Source organism: Epinephelus lanceolatus, chromosome 23 (genome assembly GCF_041903045.1).
Source record: "Epinephelus lanceolatus isolate andai-2023 chromosome 23, ASM4190304v1, whole genome shotgun sequence".
In the NCBI taxonomy this organism is placed as follows: domain Eukaryota; kingdom Metazoa; phylum Chordata; class Actinopteri; order Perciformes; family Serranidae; genus Epinephelus; species Epinephelus lanceolatus.
The window spans coordinates 22,640,852-22,666,458 of NC_135756.1; the positions used below are offsets into that span (position 1 = coordinate 22,640,852).

Consider the following 25,607-nt stretch of genomic DNA (forward strand, 5'->3'; position numbering starts at 1 on the left):
GACATGACATCATTTCTAAAATTGTGGATTCGAAGTCTTAGTTAAGCCACTTCTCGTGTCTTTCCTCTGCACCAGTTGTGCCAATAAGTACTTTGGCATATAGAAAGTTAAAGAAAGAGCGACACTCAAACGCGCATTAGGAATTTTACCCAACTCTCACCTTATTGTCATAACAATGCACTTGCGCGCATTGCTCACCCGGTCGGGGCCACTTCCTAAATCTCCATGAGAAAAAAGAGCCCCCCCCGTGAAAGCGTCCCGGAGGGGGAACACAGCAGGTTTATGGTAATAAGGAGGAGAGGAGGAGGAGGAGGAGGAGGAGGCGGAGGAGAGCCACGGAGCCATTTTGTACTCATTTTAAACTCAGTGTGGGTTAACGCAGCTGCTGCGCGCCGTGGATACGCCGACACTATGGATACCGAGCGTCTTTTTCCACATTAAAAACTCCACAATGAGGGATAAAAGTAAAGCGCGGTGCTGGGAGAGGGAGAGTTAATGCGTTTGCGGAGGAGTTTCGGTGAAGTTGAATGGGATTTGGCAGGTTCACAAGAATGGAGCTACCGATGTGTTTATGGATTTGGGTTTGTGTCCTGTTCAACGTGCCTCTTGCGGGATGTTTGGAGATACACCTTTCGGAGACTTTACAGCCCGGGACGCTTCTGGCAAACCTGTCGCACGGCCCTGGATGGATTACTAAACTTGACAGGAGTTTATCACCTAAATTCATCCAGAGCTTTTTCCAAGTTGAGAGACATGATGGGGTTATCCGTCTGTCCCACAAAGTTCAGTGTGCGCACACGGCGAGGAACCCAGCGCCTGTGTATTTCAGGACAGGTTCTTCATCTGGGGACGTTATTCTCACACAGTTTAATGTGTTTGTCCACGGCCAGGACTGTTTTATTAAATACAAGAGAAAGAAGGCGCCAGGTAAGCCCGACATTCACATTAAACACCTTACAGAACTGGAGGCAACTTCCTGCTTGCCCGCAGGTAAGCTGCTTTTGAATGTAACAGAACTTTTGCCTGCGTTTACGCGCAGCGCCACTTTTTTGGACACAATGTGTGTTGGCAAAGACTTGAGTGCAATGTTCAGGCAGGGGGATTTGTTCCTGGTCAGTGACTTATGTCTTGAGCACAGAGGACAGCCCGAGGTGTGTTTGCACTGCGCGCTGCACAGCTCTGCAGGGCTCTCTGTGCGGCTGAGTTTGACGCTTGTAAAAGTGCCCAAACAACATGAACCCCCCTCCTCAGAAACCGTCCACAGAAAGTCCGGCAAGTTGATCCGCAGGGGGAAGCGACAAGTAAACGCGCCTCCCCAGTTCCAGCTCCCCAACTATCAGGTGTCCGTGCCCGAGAATGAGCCTGCGGGCACGCGGGTGATCACCCTGAAAGCCACTGACCCGGATGATGGAGAGGCAGGGAGGCTGGAGTACAGCATGGAAGCCTTGTTTGACAGCAGGTCCAATGACTTCTTTGACATTAACTACCAAACAGGGAGCATAACAACCGTCCAGGCACTTGACAGAGAAGTCAAAGACACCCACGTTTTCAAAGTCACTGTAACTGACAATGGCTCCCCTAAAAGGTCTGCAACTTCTTACCTCACTGTCACTGTGAGCGACACTAATGACCACAGCCCAGTGTTTGAGCAAACCGAATACCGCGTTAGCATCCGGGAGAATGTAGAAGTGGGGTTTGAAGTGATGACAATCCGAGCCACTGATGGGGACGCTCCCTCCAATGCCAATATGATTTATACAATTGTCAACGGTGACGGTGTGAACTCTGTGTTTGAAATCGACCCCCGTAACGGCCTGGTGAGGATCAGAGAGCGGCCTGACAGGGAGACCCGGGCCCAGTACCAGCTGATTGTTGAGGCCAATGACCAGGGCAAAGACCCAGGGCCCCGGAGCGCCACCGCCACTGTCAACATCTCTGTGGAGGATGAGAACGACAACTACCCACAGTTCAGTGAAAAGAGGTATGTTGTGCAGGTCCCGGAGAACGTGGCGGTCAACACCAAAGTCATCCAGGTGGAAGCTACAGACAAAGACGAGGGAAACAACGCCAAAGTACATTACAGCATCATCAGTGGCAATGTTAAAGGACAGTTCTACATTCACTCCCCCACTGGTGTGATTGACGTCATCAATCCCCTGGACTACGAGATGATTCGGGAGTATAATTTAAGGATTAAGGCACAGGACGGCGGCAGGCCTCCTCTGATAAACGGCACAGGGATGGTGGTGGTGCAGGTGGTGGACGTGAACGACAATGCCCCCATGTTTGTGAGCACACCTTTCCAGGCTACTGTGCTGGAAAATGTGGCCATTGGTTACTCTGTGATCCACATCCAAGCAATTGATGGTGACTCAGGAGAAAACGCTCGTTTGGAATACCGGTTAACTGACACCATGCCTGGTTTTCCGTTCACCATCAACAACAGCACAGGCTGGATTACAGTGAGCGAAGGGCTCGACAGGGAGACCACTGACTTCTACACATTCGGCGTGGAGGCGAGAGACCACGGGATACCTGTGATGTCCTCCTCTGCCAGCGTCAGCATCACAGTGCTGGATGTGAATGATAATGTACCCACATTCACAGAGAAGGTCTACTCGCTGAAAATCAATGAAGATGCTCTCGTGGGGACCAGCGTGCTGACCGTGACAGCCGTGGATAGAGACGTCAACAGCGTGGTGACCTATCAGATCTCCAGCGGCAACACCAGGAACCGCTTTGCCATCACAAGCCAGAGTGGCGGCGGTCTCATCACCTTAGCCCTCCCTTTGGACTACAAGCAGGAACGCCAGTACGTCCTGACAGTCACCGCCAGTGATGGAACACGCTACGATACTGCTCAGGTGTTCATTAACGTGACGGACGCCAACACGCACCGGCCTGTCTTCCAAAGTGCCAACTACCAGGTGATGCTCAGTGAGGAAAAACCAGTGGGCTCCACTGTGGTGGTGATTAGTGCTACGGACGAGGACACGGGTGAGAATGCTCGCATCACATATGTGATGGAGGACAATGTCCCTCAGTTTAAAATCGACCCAGATACAGGTGCCATCACAACACAAATGGAGATAGATTATGAAGACCAGGCCTCCTACACGTTAGCCATCATCGCCAGAGACAACGGGATCCCTCAGAAATCTGACACCACCTATGTGGAGATAATCATCCTTGATGCCAACGATAATGCTCCCCAGTTTCTTAGGGAAAGGTATGATGGGACTGTACCTGAGGATGCACCTGTCTACCACAGCGTCCTCCAGATCTCTGCTTCAGATAGAGATTCTGGCTCAAATGGCAGGGTGAGCTACACGTTTCAGGGTGGCGATGACGGTGAGGGGGATTTCTTCATTGAACCTTACTCTGGCATCATCAGAACCGCTCGCAAACTGGACCGTGAGAACGTCCCTGTTTACAATCTGAAGGCCTACGCTGTGGATAGAGGGGTTCCGCCTCTGAAAGCAGCTGTCTCCATCCATGTGGTTGTCAAAGACATAAATGACAACGCTCCAGTGTTTGAGAAGGACGAGCTGTTCATTGACGTGGAGGAGAACAGCGCGGTGGGGTCTGTCGTGGCCCGGATCACTGCCACCGACCCCGACGAGGGCACCAACGCTCAGATCATGTACCAGATTGTCGAAGGGAATATTCCAGAAGTTTTCCAGCTGGACATTTTTAACGGCGACCTCACTGCACTCACAGACCTGGATTACGAGACTAAAACAGAGTATGTGATTGTGGTCCAGGCCACCTCAGCACCACTGGTGAGTCGGGCCACTGTGCACATCCGCCTGGTAGACATGAATGACAATGTGCCGGTGCTGCAGAACTTTGAGATTATTTTCAACAACTACATCACCAACAAGTCCAACAGTTTCCCATCAGGAATAATAGGAAAGGTACCAGCTCATGACCCGGACGTGTCGGATAAGCTGCGGTACAAGTTTGAATCTGGGAATGAGCTCAATCTGCTGCTGCTGAACGAGGACACAGGGGATCTGAGGTTGAGCAGGGACCTGGACAATGACAGGGCCCTGGAAGCACCCATGAGTATATCCGTCTCAGGTGAGAAAAAAATCTAAACATTTCTTTTCCCTTCATCTCATTGTTAATGTTCTTGTTTTCTGTGAGAAAATTCAGATTGAAATTTGAGTCACCACATGTCATCACACTGCAGAGTCAATATAAAATGCTCTGCAGAATACAGGCTGAGGGCAGGTTTCGGCTGCAGTGTTGACTGTATGTTCAGCGAGTGTTTGCTCCAGGCTCTATGCAGGATCCGGTTGTGCTGCTTTTGTGCCATTTGGGTGATAAATGTATTGTGTACAAGTGGTTGGTTTAGGTCATAAAAAAGTGCTATTAGCAGGGCACCCTGATAACTGAGCCGCTTTGTTGTTGCAGATATGTGGGTTTCTTTCACACGTTGGAACACACACGAGCTCACAGTGCAGGCAAACACACACACATGACTTCACTCTTTGAAGTGGCTGAAGGTTTTTGGCCCTGTGTACATTAGGTGTACTGCAGGGAGTTTTATGAACATCTTGTGGCAAGATGTCTCCCAGGATTTCACCAGAAAAACTCACATTTAATTTGAATCTGAATGAAAGAGACGTTTTAAATCCAGAGTTTTGCTCTGAACTTACTGTAACATGGGTTTAGATCTCAAGGCGTATGTTCCTATGACAAGGTCATGCAGAAAGAATTTGCCGTAAGTTGCTTTTTCCTCACGACAGAAGCAGACTTTGTTCTTTCAAGGTAAAGATTAGACAAAAGCAAACACTGGACATTCACACCTACACTGGCAGGGTAACTGCTGCAGTACAGGCACACACATACACCTTGCAAGAAACCACAGTGACATTAATCAGGCAGTTGGAACAGGCTTGATAAATCTAATACCCTGACAGAATAACTACCCTGTCACCTATTGACAGCTGGTTGCTCAACCCTCCCTCTCTTTTTCTCTTTAGTATTCTTTTCTCACTCTCCATCTCTCATCGTTGGTTGATCTCCTAAAGCACATTAAGCCCTGAAATGGGCAAATGGCCCAACACAGCTAGATCTCTTCAGCTTGCCTTCTCTCTGTGTCATTCTGTCATCTCTCCAAGCTGAGGAATGCCAGCATATCACACATTACCGAAGGAATACAAATGAGCTGCTACGGACCAGGCTGCAACAGGGCAAGCCCATATTCCCAGTTAATTAGTTGAATCATGTTTGTGGCTATTTTAGCTGTAGGTGCAGGATCGTTTTGATGACTAGAAATTGTTCTCAGAACATTTTGCACGCAAGAAATTCTTGTTTTTTTTTTGCCAACTTGAATATCTTTCTTTGATCGTTTTTTTTGGGCAGTGGCAGAGACATTAATAGGATTCAGTTCGTCAGGAACAGTTCATCAGCCGGACTTAATGGCCCTTCACATCAATAACGATAATGATACATCCACACTGACCAAGCACGCACTGCACGCTCCAGCTGTGTTGGCTTCTTAGGATATTGATCACCTGTTACTGCTGTATGTTGTGCAGAGAAACAAACGAGCGAAAAGACCAGGAGGGATCTGGGTTAACAAAATTGCTGAAGTAATGCTGGATAGCCTACCAGATAACCGTCTCCTTATCTCTGTTAATAAGACTAACAAAACACTTACCACTGATTGCCAGCGTGATAGATATCCTTATTCTTGATAGCATCTTCCTAAAGACTTTATTTTATTAAACAGGTTCTGGGCCAGAACTGTTCCTGTTGTTCATCAATTTGTTCTGAAAGTGATCCCAGTGATTCGTCGCCACTGTCATTATAGTTCTGCTGTGGACTTTGCCATCTACGCAAACTGGAGAGATTTTGAAATTGATATATTTATTGTTGTTGTCCTTGGTGTGGACAGCCCTTAAACCTGCATTGCTACAAACCGTGTTTCATTAGGCAGTGTAGGGCTTCCCCCAGATGTCTCCCCCTTTTCCTCAAACAGTGTTTTTCCTAAAGGACTTGTGCCCTGTCTTTGTCTCCCACAAAAGACAGACTGTCCTTTTCTAAGTGCTTTACGGCCGTAACAGACGACCTGCGGAGCATCTGAGGAGGCAGCAACTGACCTCAATAGTCACAGGCCTTACAGCCCTCATTCACTGACACTGCATTTATGTTTGTCAATAACAGCTGACAGCTCTTGCCGTATCCTTGACAACAGTGACCTCATGATGGTCCCAAAGGGAACTGGCCCTCATCTTTACTTGCAACCATTTGGACACGCACACAGATATAAGCAACCATGTGTTTGTGCACAATTAAACAGATGCACTTGCTTCAACCCTCCTGATTTGGGGGCTCGCACTGATGTCAAGTGTTAGGTAACCATTACCGCTGATGATTCAACCCCAGGCTGTTGGGGAAGGAAGGCCAGAGGGGATTGGTGAGCTAACAGAACCTTAACCAGGGAGACAAGACTCTGATTGTGTCTCTCGTGAATTAAGTCTTTCTGTTGCTCCACTGGTCTCCCATATTCTCTTATGGAGTATTTAGTTTTATTTTGTGGTTATAGAGTGCTACAGGGATGGCGTTCTTTGTAGGTCAACCCCGAAGTTAGTATCACGCTGGTTCCTTCGTCATAAAAGCAAATGGGATTTTTCATTTGGAGTTTGGATGATTGCAGAAAATAAGCTGTGGCAAACAAGCGTTAATGATACTTAGACGTTTTGTTCAGTATTATAATCTTTACCACCACTTTTATGAGTTTTGAAGCGTAAATGCAGTCACCAGAAGTAAAAAGCTAACGTTAGCCTATAGACAAACTACACCATGGTCGTTTGACTTCAGTGTTGCCACCATAACAAGGCTGTAAAGCCATGTTCAGTGTGATGATGTTCTGTGGTCTCATTAACCACTTGTTGGCAACAGTCTTCCAGATTCATGAGTGGGGTATTTACGGATATATTATGTCATAGAACAAAACATCAAAGTCTCTTAAGCTTTCTCTTAAGCAGACCTTACTTTGGGCATCTAAACCATTCAAAAAGCCCATTGACTTCAATACCAGAGAACCTTTCCTACCTTTTTTACCTTTCCTGTCACTGTCTGAAGGTCTTTATGGCTCCAAGGATCCAAAGCCCATACTATACTCAGCGTGTGGATATGTTCTATATTTATGCCCTCTGATATTGAGTCTGTGCCTCATTATGTTTTATTGTTGAGTGGATCTGCGTTATCGGCTCATTATGTCTGCTCACATCAGCATTGACATCCTCTGTCCATGAGCAATGACATTGATGAGAGTGCATTAAGTCTGTCTTGCTTCCTTAACCCTGATTATTATTCCTGATCAATGGAACAAAAGACTATTGATGTATCACAGCGAGCGCTGATTTGCCTCCGCTGTAGAGGACATTTTTCTCTTCACATCCTCCCAATCAGGGCTCGTCTTTGAACCTGTCAAAGGAGCGCACAGGTGCTTTTATTGTGGTGAACAGAAGGCCTGGGAATGTTTCTGCTGAAACACAAGAATGCCCTGATAACTCTCTCGAGATACACTCTTAACACACTCTGCTAGCCACAACACTATCTGTCCTCGTTCCCTCTCCCCCCTGTACTTGTGTGTGGGATGGTAGCTCTACGGCTGGATAGCTGAGGGCTATGTGTTCCCATTGTAAGAGCTCTTATCTTAGCTTGTCAAATTTCACTTAAAACCCTTCACTCTGTTTTCTAAAAGATGAGAATCCCCGAATTTCTGACTGTCACAAAGGCAGCGTTCCAGTGTGGTGCACCTTTATTCCTGCAGATGTAAACTTTTGTGACATTGCTGAGCCCCATCCAGTCAGCGACAGGTCTGCGATTTCGTACAGATCGCGGCAAGACCGCAGTGGTACACAGTAAACACTTGAATCACAATTTCACTAATTAGTTACAGTCGGTAGTAAACAATAAGACTCTCAAACCAGCTGGTTGATTGCTAGAACTGACAGCGAGACCAAACATCTAAAGCCAAGATTCTCAAGCGTTCGGCTGGCATGTATTGTTAATACATCTCTGCTGTCAGCGATCCAGATCATTAGTGATTTTGCTTATTCAACCATGAAGCCATCACATAATTCTGTGTGCTCCAACCAAACTACTGCTTCCTGATATGCAAAAGGCATCACCTAATGCGCACCTGAATTCCAGGAAACACCTACCTGATAGGTGGGGTTACAGCAGAAAAAGCTAAAGCTTGTACGAACTAGCTATAGGTGGAGTTGTGTTATATAATTCAGCAGATTGTTACTTAAACGATTAAGAATGATTGATGCTAAATCGTCCTTTTCCACCCTGGCTCTGATCTTTTTCCTTACCCTCGGTGAACGGGACGACGTGCTGCTACATGCACTCACACACACACACACATACACACACACACACACATGCACACAGACACACACCAGCCTCCCTCCCTCCTCCTTGTCCTCCCCTTCTTTCCCCCCATGGGGCTTTTGCTGAGCTTCCATGGCTCTTAATCCCGTTCGAGGAGTTGCATAGCTCAGCTTTTTAACATTTCTGTTCTCGTCTGCCCGCCCCCTCTCACACACACTTTCTCTGCTTTCTCTTCTCTCTCAATATACATAATTAGATTTCTACTGTGGCACAAGTGCTTAAGTTTGGTGCTTATTTTAAAATCCAGGCCAAAATAAAATACAGTCTGCGGATGTTCTCACCCACCAGGCCACTTAAACACATTCCAGTGAAAACCACTGCTTTATCAACTATAAGGAGAGAAGTGTAATTGTCTTCTCATTATGAGGCATAGTAACACTTGTGCAATACACTGAAGAGCACTGGGCGTGATGCATTGCTCTCTGGATGCATTTTGTGGCTTTTCATTCATTCTCTCTTTCGCCACATCATCATCTGATCCAGCGTCTTCCTCTGCTCTGCCCCCATCACTTGTCCCTGGCATTCTTTTGGTTTCAAATCATTATTTGGCCCTGAAATGTGGCGTCACCACGGAGGACACAAGAACGCATGCTGGGAAAGACAAATTACTCCCAGTGTGAGTCAAGGGACAAACATCTTCCTGTCAGACTATTATTCTTTCCAGGTAACTGTCACATGTTTGATGTTCTGACAAGTGAAATGTGACTCCTCGCTTGAGCGCAGGTGTGACGCAGTGATGCCGTGATGACCTCTCACCTGTGAGATCAAAGCAAGACATGGGGTTTTACACACACACTCAGGGGTGAGAAATGACCCTGTGCTCTCACAACCTGATGGATGAGGAGGAGAGAGGGATGAGTGGAAGGAATAAGGTGCGCATGTGTAGAAGAGGGATGTTTATGTGGCTCTGAGTGGATGTTAACATTCCTCTGTTGATAAAGTCAGTATCAACAGAGGAAAAGTGGAAAAACTACATTCATAAGTGCGTGTGTGGCTTTGTAGTTTCAAGGAATCTGCAGTCTGCATGGATGGAGCCTGCGTGCTTCAGTCCTGTCTGTGGCAGCTCATGTGTTTTCCTGCAGTATGTGTGTGAGATATGCTGCCATTCCCTGGCTTGGCACCCTCAGTAACTGATATTGGGAGATCCCATTCCTTTCCTAAGATATCGCACACTCCTGGCTTCTAGAAAACACCCATGTTTGGGGGCTAAAAGGCTGCTAAAAACACAGATGGGTTGCAAAAAACACCCACATTTGGGGGCTAAAAAGTTGCTAAAACACCCACATTTGGGGGCTAAAAAGTTGCTAAAACACCCACATTTGGGGGCTAAAAAGCTGCTAAAACGCCCACATTTGGGGGCTAAAAAGCTGCTATAAACACCCACATTTGGGGGCTAAAAAGCTACTAAAACACCCACATTTGGGGGCTAAAAAGCTGCTAAAACGCCTACATTTGGGGGCTAAAAAGCTGCTAAAACGCCTACATTTGGGGGCTAAAAAGCTGCTATAAACACCCACATTTGGGGGCTAAAAAGCTGCTAAAATGCTCCCATTTGGGGGCTAAAAAGCTACTAAAAACACCCACATTTGGGGGCTAAAAAGCTGCTAAAACGCCCACATTTGGGGGCTAAAAAGCTGCTATAAACACCCACATTTGGGGGCTAAAAAGCTACTAAAACACCCACATTTGGGGGCTAAAAAGCTGCTAAAACGCCCACATTTGGGGGCTAAACAGTTGCTATAAACACCCACATTTGGGGGCTAAAAAGCTAGTAAAACACCCACATTTGGGGGCTAAAAAGCTGCTAAAACGCTCCCATTTGGGGGTTAAAAAGCTGCTAAAAAACAACAGGTTGCTAAAAAACATCCACCTTTGGGGGCTAAAATGTCAGCTAAAAACAATGGGTTGCTAAAAAGCCGCTAAAGAAAATTATGGGTTGCAATAAACACCCATGTTTGGGGGCGTAAAAGCTGCCAGAAAAATGACGATAGGTTGCTAAAAAAACACTTATGTTTAGGGTTTAAAAACCTGCTGGACGGGTTGGTAAAAACACCCACGTTTGGGGGGGCTGAAAAGCCGCAAAAAATGACAGGTTGCTAAAAAACACCTATGTTTTAAAGCTGTAAAGCTGCTGGTAAAACAACAATGGGTTACTAAAAAAACCCACGTTCAGGGCCTGAAAAAGTGCTGGAAAAGGACCCCGGATCCCTAAAAAACAACCAGTCTTGTTGTTTGTTGGTTTCAAACAGTGGTGTGCAGCAGTCTGCACCTTGGCAGGCATGAAATCAGAACTGCTTTACTTTAGAAATGTTGATATGATAGGTATGAAACGTGCAAATGAGATGTGCTGGTGCTTTGCAGAAACAATGAAACAATACAATGCCAACATTTTTTTCTGGTGACTGTGCTGTCTTTAGCTGTGCAAGCATTAATTACAAGATGCCCCCTTGTCCTGAAGCAGTTTAGAGAAGAAGACAGAGCAGAGAACATGCACAGGTGTAATAACTGTGTTCATGTCTCTCTGTTTGTGTGTTCAGTGAGCGAGAAAGGAATCACATTCATGCTTAATCTTGTACATCCACCGTGGGCTTTAATGTTGGGGTCTGTGTGTGAGTGTGTGTGTGTGTGTGTGTGTGTGTGTGTGTGTGCGCGCGCCTCCAGGCTGTAGACGAGAGTTTGAAGTGTAAATACCAAGGGGATCAGGACTGGTCACTGTTAGACTCCACTGATGTCTGAGCGCTCAATTACAGGCTAGAGAGAGGAGGGACATTTAAGGATCCAAGGCTGTCTGCTGCTGCCGTCGCTGCCTGTGACTGTGGGTGCAAACTGCTCCCTTTACCTTGTTAGGAAAATGTGTGACTCCAAAGATGCTAGAAGAAGTTAGGATTAAGTTTTGATTCTCTATACCCGGGGCAGATGGTTGTTTTTACACTTCTACTACTGTTTGCCTGGCATTGTCTCCAGCTTCTAAAATCTGTCCACCTTATGCTGCTCAAGCCATCTTTCCTCCCACGCTCTTAATCCATGTGCTGCTTTCTCAGTGTTTTGTTTCCAGTAGGAAATCTCTCTAAGCATTGTGCTTGTTTCTGTCTCTGGCTGGCGAGTGGGCTAGAAAGTGAGGTGTCTTCCCAGCATACAAATGTGTGTGCTGTGGGGGTTGTTTTTTGCAAACACCCATGTTTTGGGTCCGGGTTGATCAAGGTAAAGATGGGGGTATGCAGTGAGGGGTTTTACCTTCGTTTGTCCTTGTGATGTGTGTTGGTTTGCATTTTATATGCATTGTATATAATCGTGTTATACATCTGGTTTGCCACACAGATAACACACACACACACACTTTTACCCTTCCCATCACACACACAAACACACACAGTCAGGGTTATCTCTCGTTTACATGCTACAGTAAGGTGATGTCACCACTCAAACTCCAACAGGTTTTGGGTGGTGGAGGGGTCGCATTTGATTGTAACCCGACACACCTCGCTCGGTCCCTTTCTTTTTCATTCTCTCACACAGAGACGACACAGTACTCCTCTTTGTCTCTCTCACCAAGGAGGCATCGCGGCTCGCCGGCGGCTCACGAGTGTGACATTACATGCGTCATGACGTGCGATGACCAGCTGCAGGAATGTTAAATGGCGAGGGGTGGTGGTGGGGGCTGAGGGTGTATATATACACAGACAGGGTGAATGACATGTGTGACAGTAAAGAAGAAGGAGGTAAAAGAAGAAGAGAAAGAGGAGATGATAGGGGGACAGTTGGAGCCTCCCTCCGATGGTTGTCTGTGGGGCGTTGTTCACATGATCGTGGCTCATATCTGATTTTGTGGCACATGTGATAGGATTTCTGTAGGAACCTGCATGATGAGCTGACAGCGATGTCTAAATATGCAGAGTAACAATAACAAAAGGCGTCATCTTTTTGTACCCGTTTGTTTTATTTATGTTTCTAAGGTTCTGGCTTTAACCCCAACTCTGCCAAGTTCCTCTGGTGCCAAGTTATGGCAGCACTCTCGTGTGAATGACATGACATTTACTTGTTGTCACAGCAACAGAGACAAATTTAGATACAAGCATTCAAATACCAGTCATGTGTAGGTTGCACGCCATGAGGCCAGATTGTTTACTGATATACTGTATCTACTAAAGTGGTGTACACGGGAACTGAAGTCATGTGACTCCATTCAACTCTGGATCTTTCGCACCAAGTACAAACCATCAGATTAAGATGAAGGTAAACATTAGAATATCCAGTTAAATTTTAAACACGTGTAACTTTTTAAGGTCTCACTGGTTACTTTAAAACACAGTTTGGCCTTTAGCTGCATATTGACCTTTTAACTCTGCGTAATGAGACTTTACCCTGAAGTGTCCAGGCTGTTCTGAAGTCTAGACTGACGGCTAGAGGAAACCACATTTTCTTTATCAGGGTCTCAACAATGACTAACAACCTGCCTGAGGAGCTGAGGCTCATTAAGTCATTACAGTCACTTATAACTCTTTTTAAAGAAACACAGTTCAGGGGCATCGAAGACTTCAGAGCAGCATTTGGTCTTTGGTAGAAAGAAGCCAGTAGCTGATCTTCAGATTGTACTTTGAGTACTGAGAGATCTAGGGTGTCATTACTTTGAGGGTTAGCAAGGATGATCTGAAAAGTTAAGGGAGTTCCACAAATTGTTTTATACTTAAGTTTTTGTATGGATTAAAAAAGCAAGATATAACATGATAATAAGTTAGTTTAGAGGTGCTGGAAGGTGGACTTTGTTACCTTTGGACAGAGCCTGGCTAGCTGTTTCTGCCTGTTTCCAGTCTCTATGCTAAGCTAAGCTAACTGTCTGCTTGCTGTACCTGCTGTAATATTTAGTGTACAAATATGAGAGTTGTGTCAATCTTCTCATCTAACTCTCGGCAAGAAATTGCATAAAAGAATCTTCCAAAACGTCGAACTATTCCTTCAAGACTAACCGAGACATTTTAGCTAAAATTACCTTTTCTTGGAGTCTTTTAGACTTTTCAGTTTGATCTAAACTGAAATTACAGCTGTGAAACCTCCCCTGGACAATGGTCTGGACCAACCTTGGTCCAACAAAAAGAGGCGATCTTGGTGCAGATGGTTCAGTTTGATTCTAGTGTGAAAACGTCTTTTTGGACTGTTTGGATTGTCGTATGAATTACAGGAAGTTCCCGCAACTCAGTTCTAAGAACTATAGTTCTTAAGTGCACTCACGTTATCGGAATGTGAAACTAAAACTAATTGGATGAAATGTATACAGTGTAACAAAAGTGCAGACCTTGGTTCGGACTTTAAGGTGTGAAAAGGCACAAGTTGTTTTTGGCAAAACTGATCACCAGACAACTTTTTTAGAAACTGACTTACTCTCTAAATTTTTCAGTGTGTAATTCTTTGTCTAATTTATTATTGGCGGTTTGATTTCGTGGGAGACGTCAGCAAGTTGGGAAGGAAACAGGAGGACAGAGGAGAGGAGCAATAAAATAGCTCAACTTCCTGTCCGTTACAACCATACTTCCATTTTAAAAGTTCAAATACTTTCTCTGCTCTAATCCCTCCCTATGTCATTACTAGCCATGCACTGTAACTTCATATCTCAGCCCTCACTAAGGCACAGCCCTTGCTCCCTGTGTAATAGTCCCGTATGTAATGTATTGGGCTACACTCCTCACAGCTATTAAGACTTGGCATTGGCACTGACAATGCAGGTATTAGGATGAAATATCAAACGGCTTAAATGGATTGGGTTCACTGGCACAAACAGACCAATACCTGTTCAACGTTAAGTCCCGTAGCTTAATCCAGAGCTAAACAAAAAGGTGTCCTTCTGCACATAAAGACAAAACCTCCTGAAACTGACCAACATAGCCTCTGATGCAGGAAGTCACACTTTAAGATTGTGATAACAGGATAAGGTAGACTAGAATTTTTTTAAATTAATTTCTACCTTTCCTGAAAACTGACACCACCTCATAATTGCTGTCCTTAAAAACTCCTTGGTGGGTTCTTCAGCACCGACCCTCTGCGAGTGTTGATTTTGGACTGGGCAGAAAGACTTCATGCCAGATATTGTTCACAGAGGTGTCAGTTTTAGTCATTTTCCCCTCAGCGACAGCCCGAGAAGGAGCTGGTGACAGGTGCAATCTTGGCAGTTAATAGTGTGTGTGTGGGAACTTGTTGATGCATGCTCGGCTCTTAAATTGTTGTCCTTTTCTGTCAGACAACACTCGACTTTTCCGAAATGTTATCTTTTCGATTAAGTCGCCATAGTGTGTAGGTTACAGGTGGTGTTGATGCATGTATAGTTTCTGTTCAGATGAATTACTGAAGTGTCTGGCAGCATGATAGACGGCCATGCTAGCAGTCTAATTTCAAAGCCTTTAATTATACACAGGGGAGGATTCACCTCACCAGGTATGTATTCTCCAGATTTTTGGGGTGAGGGTAATTTCAGTGTACAGTTTATATTTAGCCACACGACTCTAGTGTCCACTGCAGACTGAAATATCCCAACAATTATTGGATGTATTGCCATGAATTTTGGTACACACATTCATGTTCGTCTCAGAATGAATTGGAATGGTGATTCTGATGTCTTTTTATCATCAGGACAAATTTTGATTTGTCAATTAGTTTGTTTTTGACCAAATACCTGCAAAACTACCTTTTGTTTGCCTTTGCCTTGTTGATGTGAGCCTGTTAGCATGCTAATGTTAGTTTAAGTTTAAGTTTAAGTTCAAGTTTATTTACTTTATTAATCCCCTGAGGAGAAATTCAGTGTTCAATGTTAGCAGCACTGTCCCTAAGAACAGCCTCACAGAGCCACAGACATGGCTGTAGACTCTACGTTCAGACTGCAGGCAAATCAGATTTGTTTCTCAAATCACATCTTTAAGACAGACTGTCCACACTGTTATTTGCAAGGGATCAGATTGGATTTATTGTGTCCAGACATCACCAACCTATCAATCATTTCGCCCTCCAAACAGTCGTGCCGATTGCAGACAATTTATTATTTCGGCACCTGTCCACTGTTGACTGACTGTTGTTCTCCATGTTGTCCTCATTAGCACTCTGCCAGTGACAGCATGGATTCTGCTCCTGCTCCTGCTCAGCGCCATCACTCAGGATTTGACGTTGTTGTGTGTGGCATTTTGAGTGACACAAAACACACTTTGAAATCTGATTGGGTGGCCAGCATCTGGACAGAGACACATCTGTTTTTTGCAATCTAGACTTTCTAAAAATCTGTCTGGATGCAGTCTTAGATTGGATGCTACTTGTCTACTGTGAACAACTCCCTCTTTAGATTTGGATCTTGATCATTGCACCTGTACCAAATGTATATTAGGACTAAGGCTGTAACCATATGAGATTGGCACAGTATGGTAACTGTTTCAGAAATTATCATGATTTCATCGTTTACAGTATTACACAATTATGATTATCATTGACAATGACCCTTAAAGGAATGAAAACAGCTTTGTGGTTGAACAACACTTTATAATGGTGACGTGGTAGTATGTGTAAAAAGTCTGGCAGGCAGTTTAAAAGGAAAGGAGATGCATACGAGCAATTGAAAGTCTCAGTCTGATTCTCTGTCCATTATGATTAAGTACTGTTATAATGAAATAAATCAAAGCACAACCACTAATGCTCTTATTCTGAAGCACCCAGCTAATCTCAGGCCGCGTGTGTTGATGTTCTTGTGGTGAGCTTTAAGCTTCTGTTCAACACTTAGCTGTTAGCAGTTAGCAGCAAGTTAAATCATTTATATCAGTAATATTTGCAAGTAACTCTGGTGCTCCATGGGAGAGAACCAAAACACCAGAGCATGTCTCATGCTGGTGGCTTAGAAAATAACAGTTTATACTTGATGAACATGATATTGCCATTTTGTACATCCCACATGGAACGAGCCATGATACATTGAGTATAATCGATATATCGCCCAACCTTTTGTACATGGTATGATAGCTATCAATTTTCATCCCACAGAATACCACTGTAACCCGAATTAGTAGGGTTGGTAATCACCAGAGGATACATGATACGATATTATCACAATGTAATATTATCGCAATTTTAAATATGTTGCAATATGCTGAGTATTGCGAAAAAACATCTTGCGATTGGGATACCTTTTTTCATCCATAAATTATGTCCCCAAAAGAAAACATTGTCAACATCTGTTTTATCTAATAAGGTAAAGTTTTCAGTCTGGTCATCTCACCTCAGCCATTTTTTTTGCAGCAGAAGCAAAATATATCTAATGGATTGAAAAAGCAATTGATTACATTATTACATTACTATACGATATTGCCACGCAAAAATATTGTGCTACTATGCTGTATCCAAATTTTTCCCCACCCCTAGTAATTAGGTCTGCACTATGACTTTTGTGACTCTGTCAGTCCCTGGGAGGATACATTTTTCCTTCTGGGGAGGTCAAGCACACAAGGATTTAATGTCTCACTCAGGGGCACTTCAGTTGCCTGGATGTTTACTGTCATGACAGTATTTGAACCCTAAATAAGAAGAAAACCTGATTTTTGGAAACCCTTACCCCCATTTCTTCCCCTGGAGTGTCAGTCAGACAACTGCTGTCACCTCCGGTGTCACCTTACAACCTCCTGTCAGCTTCTGTTCGGCTCTGACAGCACCTTTCTCTTGTTAGCTTTAAGGGAAAATACAGTGTATGTGCGCACAGTATACACTTGCATATGCATTAACACACACACCAACATACTGTAAGAGCAAAGTGAGCACTACAGGTGAGGCGTACACCACCCCACCCTGGGTCACACTTGGCTCCTACAGGCAGAGCGGCTTAGGCCTCTGTAAGCATTTCAAAGGAACAGACTAAGGCATGCGGATTGAAGCTTTGTATGTTTCTCCAACACCTCCAGGCCTCGTCTTTTAACAGCGAGGGAGAGACAGATACAAAGATGTAGACAGAGGGAGCTCCAAGGTGTATTGGGTTTGCTCTGCCTTTTGATAGAGTGTCAAGATGCTTCTTTGAACTGAGACATCCTCCTGTTACATTTTGGATGGGGTGACTCATACACACGAAAACACATCCATAACCTGTATACAAGCATGTATTTTCTCTTGCGCATGCACACACACAGCCACCCTCCTGTCCGTCACACATGATCTAGATCACACCGCAGCCGTGGACTTTGCGGCGGCCGACCTCTTCCCCTGGAGTGTTAAGGCCAAGTTTCACACAAAGATCCCTTCCACCTTTTATACGGCACACAAAAATGGCTTCACCCTCCCAAAATGTCTTCAGTTACATGTGTATCAAAATGAAGGCTGCTTTATCCTTCAGGAAAAGTTCTGCAAAGTGCAACTTAAAAACGCACTATAAAGTAAACCATGTTTTCGTTGCACACACATAAAAGGGAAGGTCTAAATAGATGCAAAGACATGCCAAGAACAGTGTCTAAAAGACTAGGTTATTTTTGGTCCACATAAAACCAAATAGTCTTGCCAGTCTCTCTTGTTTTGCTTAAAGGTAATTAACGTAGCAAGTGGGCCACTTGCAGTTGGTATGTGCAAAGAAAAAGTGGACGTGATGCCTGTCTTATCTTCATCACTGTTGAACATGTTTAGCAGCACTCCTGACACCTCTTCTATTGAGCTGAATCAGGACCCACAAAGCCTCTCTCTGTTGTCTCTGTTCATCCCATGTGATGTTCCAAAATGACATACGTGCTGCTGTCTACCTTCAGCAGTGCCTTATCAAATTACATCCTGGGTTACAGTGGAGGGCTGTTTGTCTGTTTGTGTGCACGAGTTAGTGTGTGTGTGTGTGTGTGTGTGTGTGTGTGTGTAGTACCTACAATACCCTTGCATCAAGTGAATGCCAAGAATCAGCTCCTACTCATTCCTAATATCTCTTGAGTGATAAGAGCTATAAGGAGGAAACTTTCTGACTGAAAGTAAGAACCTAAAAATGGCCTTTTTTCCATTGGCACTGTTGGCTGTGTCAAGTCAAACCATGCTGCGTTGATTTGCGTTTCCATTACCAGTTTAAAGATGCAGAGTTGTGTAGTGTTGCACCTGAGGTAGACCATCTCGGGAGTCGGGTCAAAGCGCGTCTGGTCGCCTCCAATTGAGTTGCGTAGGCTTGATGGGCTTTGTCATCATTCAGTGACGATTCAGCGACATGTTGAAATCCCTCTTGTCATCCTGTCTCTGTATTTCGAGCAATAACTGGTAGATGCCATGCAAACTCGTAAGAACAGCCTAAAAATATGTGCTGTTAAGGAGTTACCAATAACAGTTGCACAGTGCAACAGTAAAACATCAACTCAAGACAAGTGTGTCATCAGTTAAAGGGGAACTTTTTCCCTTGTTTTTGTGTCTAAGTGACTCATGGGAACAATACTTTTTGAAATTGATCCAGTATCAAGAGCTGCAGCCGACAGTGGTGAAACAGGCTACAATACAGCCACTTGGGGCAGCCGCGCCCCATCCATTTATGTTCATTTAAAGTGCTTGCTTTTGCCATGACCAGGCTCAGAATGCTATTATGACTGTCTTACAACATTATATAAAGGACCTTACAGGGAAGTGAAACATTTGTCCATACCTTTCACTTGTTTTGGTCTGTTCTGTGTGTATGTGTCACTAAGGAAGAAGTCTTATTGTGAAATCTCACAAGGAAGAGAAAGGTGGAAATGCAAGTGAAAGTTGGAGAGAGGAGTCCTGGAAAGAGTTTGTTGTGTTGGAGTACAGAAAGTGAATCTTACTTTTATCTAAAGGATTTTCAATGTCATGGCTGATGACTTAGCAGATTTCAACAATGTGGAAAAGTCAGGGAGATTTCAGAACGAGACTTGGACCCAAGACCAGAACAAGCGAAAGGCATGGAAAACCCTTTGATTTGTCTGTATAGTCCTTTTTGTGATACTGGAAGTCACCAGTAATGACAATCTGGGCCTGTTGATGGCAAATACAAGCACTTTTAATGGACGTAAACTGACAGGGCACACCTGCCCCGAGTGGTTACATTGGAGCCTGTTTCACTGCTGCAGCACTCTCTCTCAAAGTTGGACCAACTTCAAAAACTTGTTCCCAGGAGTCATTTAGACACAAAAACATGAGAAAATAGGCTCCAGGTTCAAAAATACCAGAGTACCTCTTTAAAACACATCCTCAAGCGGGTAGCCCAAATCTCTGCCGCACTGGGCCGATGCACTGAGTCAAACCAGGTCAAGCCAAGCCAGCACATGTGTATGGAAAAGAGCTAAAAGACTTCCACTTGACTTCACCTCGCTCCCCTCCTGTTTGGCTCCCTCCTATTCAAAATGTCAATACTGATGCACTGCAACAAAGTGGGTTGTTGGCCAACGCTGCTTCTGCTTGTACTTGTGAGTTAGTCCAGGCCATCTGCCAGCCCCTTAGCCTCTCTGAATGCTGTTAAAGACTGATGGCGACGCTCACCATCTGAGCACAGACAGTCCTGACTGCACACCGACGGGCTGCTGTGCACTCACCTGACACTTTGCTCAGGATCCTCTAAATACTACTGGCACTGATTTCCGTGTTGATTTAACTCAGTTGATAATGTTAGCCATCAGTTCTTAATAGACTCTTTATACCGCTGTAATGCTAGTGCCACTCAGTGCAATAAGGCAAGACAGGCCAAAGTAATAAGAGCGAGACGTGAAGCTACAACATTTTTTAGCTTCATAATGATGAAGTAATAGACGCTCATATTTTTCAATAGAAAGCAGATCACATCAAACAGTACTGTGGGTTCAGGTCAGACCGGAGCCACTGTTTAAAGTCTGCTTTCTGTCAAGGGAAAAAAATGACCTGATGAGGCAGTGCAGGTTCAGAGGTCATGACCTCTGGTTATGGTCACTTCACATTTAGCCCTCAGGAGGTCACGCAGACAAAGTGGAGGGCTTACACTTTAGCAGCTGAGGGCTCAATTGTCTTATCTGAGTAAACCTCCACTTACTGCAGGGTCATCTGGTCTGTCTGCCTTACCTTCTGTGTGTCACAGATAATGTTAGTCTTTCATGGGAAACGTGGAAAGACACAGAAGCCCCTTTGAGACATGGAACAAGTAACAAATCTTTTAAATTGATGGTTTCTCGTCACGCAGACATGGGTTTCCGTGACTTGACTAAATCCGATTTTTTTTTGTCGTTGAAGCATTAATTAAAGAGCAGTGTTAATAGTGAATTGAATTTCCATTTGCTCACATGCTGTAAAGCATTTTACTTGATATTCATATTTTTCTCTGTTTAGTTTTATTTATTTATTTACCAGGGACAGTGCACATTAATCAACATTTCAGTCCTCATGTCAATGTAAATGTGCAGAGTTAGCTAATGAGCTCATTTTCATGTTGTCCCTGCGCATGTTATTACAAATTAGTTACCTAACATTATCAATGCAACGCTTCAGCAAGCACTGCAGTACAACACAATTACAACCCAAGACAATACAGTACAAATAGTCAGACTGCCAACAATAATTTACACATCAGAATGATTTACAGGGTTGTATCTGGGTGAATAAGGAAATCCATGTTTCCTGTCAATAACACATACAGGTGGTGAAACCAAAGCATGTAGAGAATTCACATTTCAGTCTGAGGTGACCACACCCAGGGTTCAGATAAACAAAAGTTCCCAGAACTGACAGTGAAGAATTAGGCCTTCATTTGCATTTTATCTTCCAGTCTACAACCCTGTTCTCTCTCTGTATTAGAATACAGTAGTCTTAACAAACTAACATTAAAAGCAGGTGAGGAAGAGGCTGAGTTTAACATGTCAAAAGTGTGTGTCTTCAAATGCTGATGGCCTCTCTACAGCCAGCCCTCACCCCAGCCAGCAGCTTTGTGTTGTATGTGTGAAGTGATTGTCTCAACGTGTCAAGACTCACACAGGTTATAATGGGCTTACAGGACAAAGCATTTCAATGTGGACTGAGGAGGTTCAGCGGGAACCTTTTTATTACAGGGATCAGAGTAAGGTTGGGTACCTTGAAGGACTTTTCTTTGGGACAGAGAGGGTTTGTGACACTGAAAATCCAACTTTAAATCTCAGTTTTAACCCGCAGTTAGGTTTTAGATGTTCCTTCATGAAGTTATATCCACTATGAAGGTTGTTTTTGGTTCGGTTTGTCCGTATGTTTTTCAGCAGGATTACAGTAAAACTTGTGGCCCAGTTTTCATGAAACTTGGTGAAACAGCGCAGCATGTACCAAGAAGGAACCCATTAAAATTTGGTGTTGATCCAAATCACGGGGAGGATACACAAAGTATTCTTTACTCTTGTTAACATTGCGAGAGAGGGCATTTGGCCTTGGCAAATGTCTGCACTCTCCAATAATCAATATTGATTATCAGGCACAATCTGCATTTCCCCCTCATAGTTCATTTTTAGTAACTCTTGTCCTTATCTTACTTCTATTATTACTCTGTTTGGCATTGGTTTTGCTTTTTGCTCCTCAAAGAAGAACCCACCGATTGTTCTGGTTGTTACTGGTTTGTGAACGATAGTTGTTGGTACTGTAATTTGAAACATTCTCTGGCACAAGAATTTCCTTCGAGATAAATAGAGTTCTATTGATTTGAATTGAATTGAAAAGTTCTTGGTGTATACAGAGGGATAAGAATCATATTGAGTATTTTCACCACTCTCAGCTTGTTTGTTGGTCTTTTCAAGCCTCCAGGAGAGTCTTTGACCTTGCAATGTGAGTTCTTGGTGCTGATGGTTTTCACAGTATTAAGAGTCCTACATTTTTGGAGGTTTTTGGCCCCCTGGTCATGCATGAAACATGGATCTTGAGGTCTACATGTTTGCATTAGGCTGGGTTCTCAGGTATGCTGTGTTTAGTGTTTGGAGTGGTTTTAAGTCCCCTGCCATACATCTGATACCACATGTGAGTTGTGGACTGGGTGGGGGGTAAAGCTGTGATACCATGGGGCCCAGGAGAAGCCCCTCCAAGTTGAACCATGTGTGTGATGCGAGGAATGAGTTGGTTCAGCTCCAGAGTCTGGTGCTTACAGTTTAACTTACTGAGGGTCCGGAGCCGACAGCTGGCTCCCCATGCCTGGCATACTGCGACTGTCAAACACATTCATCACTACATGGACACACACCTATACATGTATATGTTCCTCGGGTGCTGGAGAATAACTGTCCACTGATACTTACGATGGTTGGATTGGTTAAATGCCAAGGACAAATTTTGAGTAGGTGTAAAATACTCATTAATTTACCTTGGACACTATAAGGTTTTTTTTGTTTTTGTATTGTATTACAGTAAAGAAATAGTTTGATATTTGCAGAGTTAGATGTTACATGTCTGTACACTAAATTAGGCTTTCTGCAGTAGCTGGTGTTAACCGGTGTTAAACAGTGTTCAGGCATACATCAGTGACATATGCCCACTACCCCTACTGTCATTTTGCTTTTATTAAATCAATTAGTCGGATGATGAACGCTTCAATTCTACACAGAAAGTGTCTGCCCTGTACAGCAGCAGCAGAGTCACAGCTGGAGTCAGATTTCACTTATAAGGAAAGTTGACCGACTAGATGATGGCGGAGGATTTGGTGTCAAAGCGTAAAGCAAGAGTGCCTATTTGGCAATATTTAGGATTTAAACTCAATGCTAATAGGGAACCCGATAACACTAAAGAACAGAAAAGGAGTTGGTTAAATTAAAACAAAAAAAAAGACCTGTCTTATTCTGTAGGTCTATGCAGTTTTGATTAAAGATAGAGGAAGTGCTCACTGACAAACACATTGCATCTACTGTGATTACTTTGTAGTATTGTAAAAGTCAGCTTTGGTTTTGCTAGTTGAATGCTATTCTTGTGAAGCTACAGCAGTAGCGATGTTCGGTTTGCATTAGCAGTAACTTAATATAAGATATTGCTCTACAGATATTGACATTTATTAATGAATTTCTTGTAAAATGTCCTGCATAATTGATAACACACTGGTATTATTACAAGTTTGTTAACTGGAAGGAATATTTCCTCATTGTGGCATCTTTACACTAAATATGAAGCTACAGTCCGGAGACCGTTAGCTTAGCTTGAAGACTAGAAACAGAGGGAAACAGCTAGCTTAGCTCTGTCCGAAGGTGACAGAATACCCCAAAAACTCACAAATTACCATGTTATATCTTGTTTATTTAATCTTTACAAGGACCAAAATATAAAAACAACAAGTTCTAGTTGTTTCTCACTTATTCCAGTCTATGCTATTGAAAGTTAAGCTAACGGTTGCCTGTCTGTAGCTTCATATTTAAGAGATAGGCCTGTGAGAGTTGTATCAATCTTCTCATCAAACTGTCAGCAAGCAAATAAATATATTTCCCCAAATGTCAAACTATTCCCTTAAAGCATATTTTTTTCTTTTTAAGCATAATGTTTCATACATTCCCACTGTGTTTTAGTAGAAGCTTTACAGAGCTTCGTAGCTGCGTCCATCTTTGACTTTACAGCAGGTCAAGCTGTTGTTTGCTAAATAAGTTATTCGAGGTGAAATGGTAAGAAAATTTCATAACATGATTATAGTGACCAAAATTATCACAGTTATCGATATCGTTACCATACTGTTTAAATGGGAACATGTTGAAAAAGCACTGGTATACTTAATTTGAACAAATTTTATAGTGGAAACCACAAATAAAATTAGCAATTTGTATAAACATTAAAATAATAACATAGTCATGAACATATGAAAACCATATCCACTGGGCATTTACACTTAATTATATTTATATTAAATATAAATATACTTAAACCCATGTTGCATTCTGCATCTGGGAAACTGTTGCTAACTTTGGTTGATGCTGGACGGTATTTACTGCAAATTTTTCCAAAGTGCAGAAACCAAACATGGTTTAAATGATAAATCAAATTTGAAACGGTAGTACTGTCAGGAATTTTAACTCAATTTATTGTGAAACCAGTAATTATGCTGTCCCTGTTCCTACTTCAGGCAGATCTGATTGGCTGTTGATGACCGATAACATTGAGTCCTCTACATTTGCTAGCTTGCTAAGTATCCAAACAATCAAGCCGTTTCCTCGACTGCTCACCTCAATAGGAAATTAATAGATTTCCTGTGATGACTTGTATTTGAGTTACTTTTAGTGTGACCGCCCTTAGCATTTCCTCCTCTGCCCTGTTTCCCTTTGTGCACTCCTCCATACTAATTTCACATACAAACAAACACACACCAGGACCATCTGTGTGTTTATGATGTGTCAGGACACATTGATATGAATCAAGGCCTGTCAGTCTTGTAAGACAGCATCCATAAAATGAGAGAGGTGAACTGTGGTTGGTTGTTGTGGTTTGGCTTCAGGGGAGCTCAGTTTACAGCTGGAATGATCATCCTTTGCCACACACACATTCACATGTACACGTATCAACAGTCATCCTTGTATTCCCATCCATACCTGTTCTCAGTCAGTGGGGGCTGATGAAGAGGAAATGGCCTATTATTACTAAAGCGATGACAGCAGCCGTGGGCAGGCGTCACACACTGGCATACCTCTGGCATTGCGCAAGTAGAGTTGTCTTGTACTGTGCAAAAATACTCTTTTTTTTTTACACTTTATCCTTCATGTATAGGTAGGTTTGACATGTTTACATCAGCTCTTATACCCTGTTTTGTCTTTTTGCTTCAGTGGCTCACTTTCCAAACACAGATCTCATTGAATCTAATGCCTGTACTCCTTTTTTAAAGTCTTTCTTGCTCACAGGAAAAAATCTGATAACAGTTTGAAAGACAATATCTACAGCAAGAGGGTTCCTGGTTCGAACCTCAGGTGGGAGGCTTCTGTGCAGAGCTTGCATGTTCTCCTGGTGTCCGTGTGGGCTTTCTCTGGGTACTCCAGCTTCCTCCCACAGTCCAAAGACATGCAGGTTAATTGGTGACTCTAAATTGCCCGTAGGTGTGAATGTTAGTGTGAATGGTTGTCTGTCTCTATGTGTCAGCCCTGTGATAGTCTGGCGACCTTTCCAGGTTGTACCCCGCCTCTTGCCCAATGACAGCTGGGATAGGCTCCAACCCCCCCCCGTTCGAAACGTCCCCAGAAGCACACTGTACACTGACTGAAGGCAGCCCCACTGTGTTAAGTGCTAATGGGCAAACTTTAATATGCTAACATGCTAAACTAAGATTC

At 43.7% G+C, this 25,607-nt stretch overlaps 1 protein-coding gene across 4 annotated transcripts in view; it reads left to right on the forward strand.

Moving 5' to 3' along the window:
• The first annotated feature begins 376 nt into the window (after positions 1-376).
• celsr1a (cadherin EGF LAG seven-pass G-type receptor 1a) overlaps positions 377-25,607 on the forward strand; it is a 122,884-nt gene continuing 97,653 nt past the window's right edge. For all 4 annotated transcript variants that reach the window (XM_078165002.1, XM_078165001.1, XM_078165003.1 and 1 more), the window contains exon 1: positions 377-4,083. In XM_078165002.1, the coding sequence (XP_078021128.1) occupies positions 528-4,083 (3,556 nt within the window). In that variant the 5' untranslated portion in view covers positions 377-527. The remainder of the gene's footprint in view (positions 4,084-25,607) is intronic.